The sequence below is a fragment of the Sinocyclocheilus grahami genome, unplaced genomic scaffold (genome assembly GCF_001515645.1).
Source record: "Sinocyclocheilus grahami isolate Dianchi unplaced genomic scaffold, SAMN03320097.WGS_v1.1 scaffold16338.1, whole genome shotgun sequence".
Classification (NCBI taxonomy): domain Eukaryota; kingdom Metazoa; phylum Chordata; class Actinopteri; order Cypriniformes; family Cyprinidae; genus Sinocyclocheilus; species Sinocyclocheilus grahami.
In genome coordinates this window covers 1-2,647 of record NW_015516103.1, presented here as the reverse complement: position 1 = coordinate 2,647, position 2,647 = coordinate 1, and the positions used below count along the sequence as shown (strand labels likewise).

Sequence of the window (2,647 nt, the reverse complement as noted above, 5' to 3'; positions counted from 1 at the left end):
GATACTACATGGAATATTTGTATGCCTCATTACAGGACTATTTTCAATGAACTTGTAGAGACAAAAATGAGTGCAAAAATTTGTGACCCAAGATTTACTCTTTCCTTTTATTAATTCAAATGACGTAATATTTACATATTTAACCCAAAATCTTGACCACAGTCTATGGGCATGTTGGGTCACCTGCCCATACAGTATACACTCACTATTTATTCATTCTCCGCCATCAATTGTATTTTTCTTTAGGCCTACTACTTGTGTAAAATGTTAATATTGTAGGTTTTGTGACCTTTTAAAAACTTTTACATTATTATTAAACATTCATCAGCTTACTTTAGCATCAGCATTGTATTGTAACACTTCTCAAGGTTTCTATCTGTCTGGTGACTCATGTCCTTGTTTTCTTTCAGAAACTTTGAGTCTCTCTCCAAAGACAATGTGTATTACAACAACCACTTGGTAAGTTATTCCGTTTGGCCTTGATCATAGGAAATTACAACAGACCTGATGCAGGGTGACCCATAGCTTGCGTGTTTTGCAGTTAGTTTTAGCTGTATCCTGTGCAGATGTGTGTTTGATACAGTCCCGTGATAATGCACTATTGATTTTTTTGTTTGTTTTGTTTTTGACAAGTTGGCTGGATGTTTGTTTGTAACCCAGCCTTATGTACTTATACGTTGTTTCTCGCATAATGACATGAATAAGAGCACTTAAGACTCTCTTCTCACAGCTTGTGAAATGCATGTGATCTAATGTTTACAGAGTTCTTAAATGGATGAGACTTGTTGCTCCATAAAAGAGCCTATTTATGGGTCAAGTCTTCCAGCCATAGCTTTTGGCACAAAGATATCCTTTAGTTTCTGCGAACATTACCTTGCAGTTAAACGTCTGTTTCAAGCTTGTACTCTGTGAACTCGGGTAAGGGGGAAGAATATTGTCCTAAACCATCCAATTTTATTTTTCAGGTTTCAGTTTATTTATTTATTTTTCTCCAGTGAGTAATTGCTATCTAGATCGATTTGGGTCTATTTATTCATTTTATGGATTCCACATTTATGCTTTGATCATTTGATCTGTTGTTCACAGGCAATTTGTAAGTTTCAGTTTATGTTATGAACATTTCTAGAGTGGTAGATTTCAGATTGCTGAGAGAATATTTGGTACCTTGGCATGTATAAATGTTTGTATTTTTAAATTGTTAATCTAATTTAATTGTTTGAACCAACAATTTTCATTCTGATAGTGTAGGCTTTACATGTAAGATTTAATTTGCTTTTGAGGATATGGATGCTGTCCGACCAGTGATTATTTTTCATCCCTGTCAGGAAGTGCTTCTATGAGAATGAGGTGGTGAGGAAGACAATTTGGACTTTTTTTTTTCCTAATGATGAGCTCTTCCTCACGTTGCTTCCTCCGTGACTGTAGATTATAAGCCACACACTCTGAGATATATTACAAACCCTCACCACTTCTATAGACTTCTGTAGTTTGAACCCGAGCCGTGTGGATTCTGTCCAGTTAATGTATTATAAAGAAGGGTGACAGTCAGGCACCTGATCCTCTCTGTCAAGATTAACTTACCTCTGTTCTACTACTGTGTTTACAAATGTTAGTTCATCTGTGCATTTAAACACCAAAGAATATGGTGCATTTAAATACCAATACTTCCACCAGTGTGCTGTTTAAACCCAGCCAATATTTACCTAAAATGTTTTTCATACTATCAGCCCCTCAGTGCTGTAACACAAAAGAGAAGCAGGAAGTTGCAGCTGCATCATGGAGGATATGCCACCCCTTCCTCAGCTGTCCTGTAAAATTTAATGAGTGTGTCCAGGTCAGGCCTAAACAATGCCCTGCTATCCCCCTCTCCTGTCCCTGTTCCCAGGCTGCTGCGCGCACAGGAAATGTGCTATTCATTATGCACTCCCTTCCCGGGCCGTCTTGATGTGGTGCCAGATCGTGCTGCTTACTGGCCTATTCTATTTCTGATGTCTACCTCTTTTGTGCCTTGTCTGTGTTTACAGTTAATTGGCCAAGTGCCTTTCCCCTAGAAAACTGTTTCCACAGCATGATATCTGCGGCCTGAAACAATCGTATGGGGTTATGTTGAATGAGCATGTTCAATGGTTGTTATAAACGCAGGGTTCTTGTCTTTCGTCGTTGTGGTCGTCAGATTGTTGTTTTCTGTGTGGATTCATCCCCCCCATTATGTGGTGTTGTAGCTGTGAACTTAATGGCTGATTTGTGTCCTGTGATGTGCTGCAGGCGTTCTGTGTGGCTGAAGATCATCTGGGAATCCCAGCTCTTCTGGATGCAGAGGACATGGTGGCTTTGCCTGTCCCAGACAGACTCAGCATTCTCACATATGTCTCACAATACTATAATTACTTCCACGGCCGCTCGCCAAGTAAGACTGTTTATCCGCCATGATGGTGTTTATAAAGTAAAAGTTTTTTTTTTTGTCTTATCTGAATTCTGTTCTATGTTCAGAATGTTAAAGGGGTCATATGATGATGCTGCTAAAAAGAACATCATTTGGTGTAATGAAATGTTTATGCGGTTTAAAGTAAAAACAAAAAACACTATTTTCCACATACTGTACATTTTTATTTCTCCTCTATGCCCCGCCTTTTTGAAACGCATCGAT

The 2,647-nt window shown here is 38.6% G+C and overlaps 1 protein-coding gene across 1 annotated transcript in view; it reads left to right on the top strand.

Annotated features, from left to right (window-relative positions):
- The window catches only part of LOC107579298 (MICAL-like protein 2), a 4,327-nt gene extending 1,897 nt beyond the window's left edge, over nt 1–2,430 (top strand). Inside the window, exons 2-3 of the mRNA XM_016265143.1 lie at nt 411–459; nt 2,266–2,430. Coding sequence (XP_016120629.1) covers nt 411–459; nt 2,266–2,430 — 214 coding nt within the window. The remainder of the gene's footprint in view (nt 1–410; nt 460–2,265) is intronic.
- The last annotated feature ends 217 nt before the right edge of the window (nt 2,431–2,647 follow it).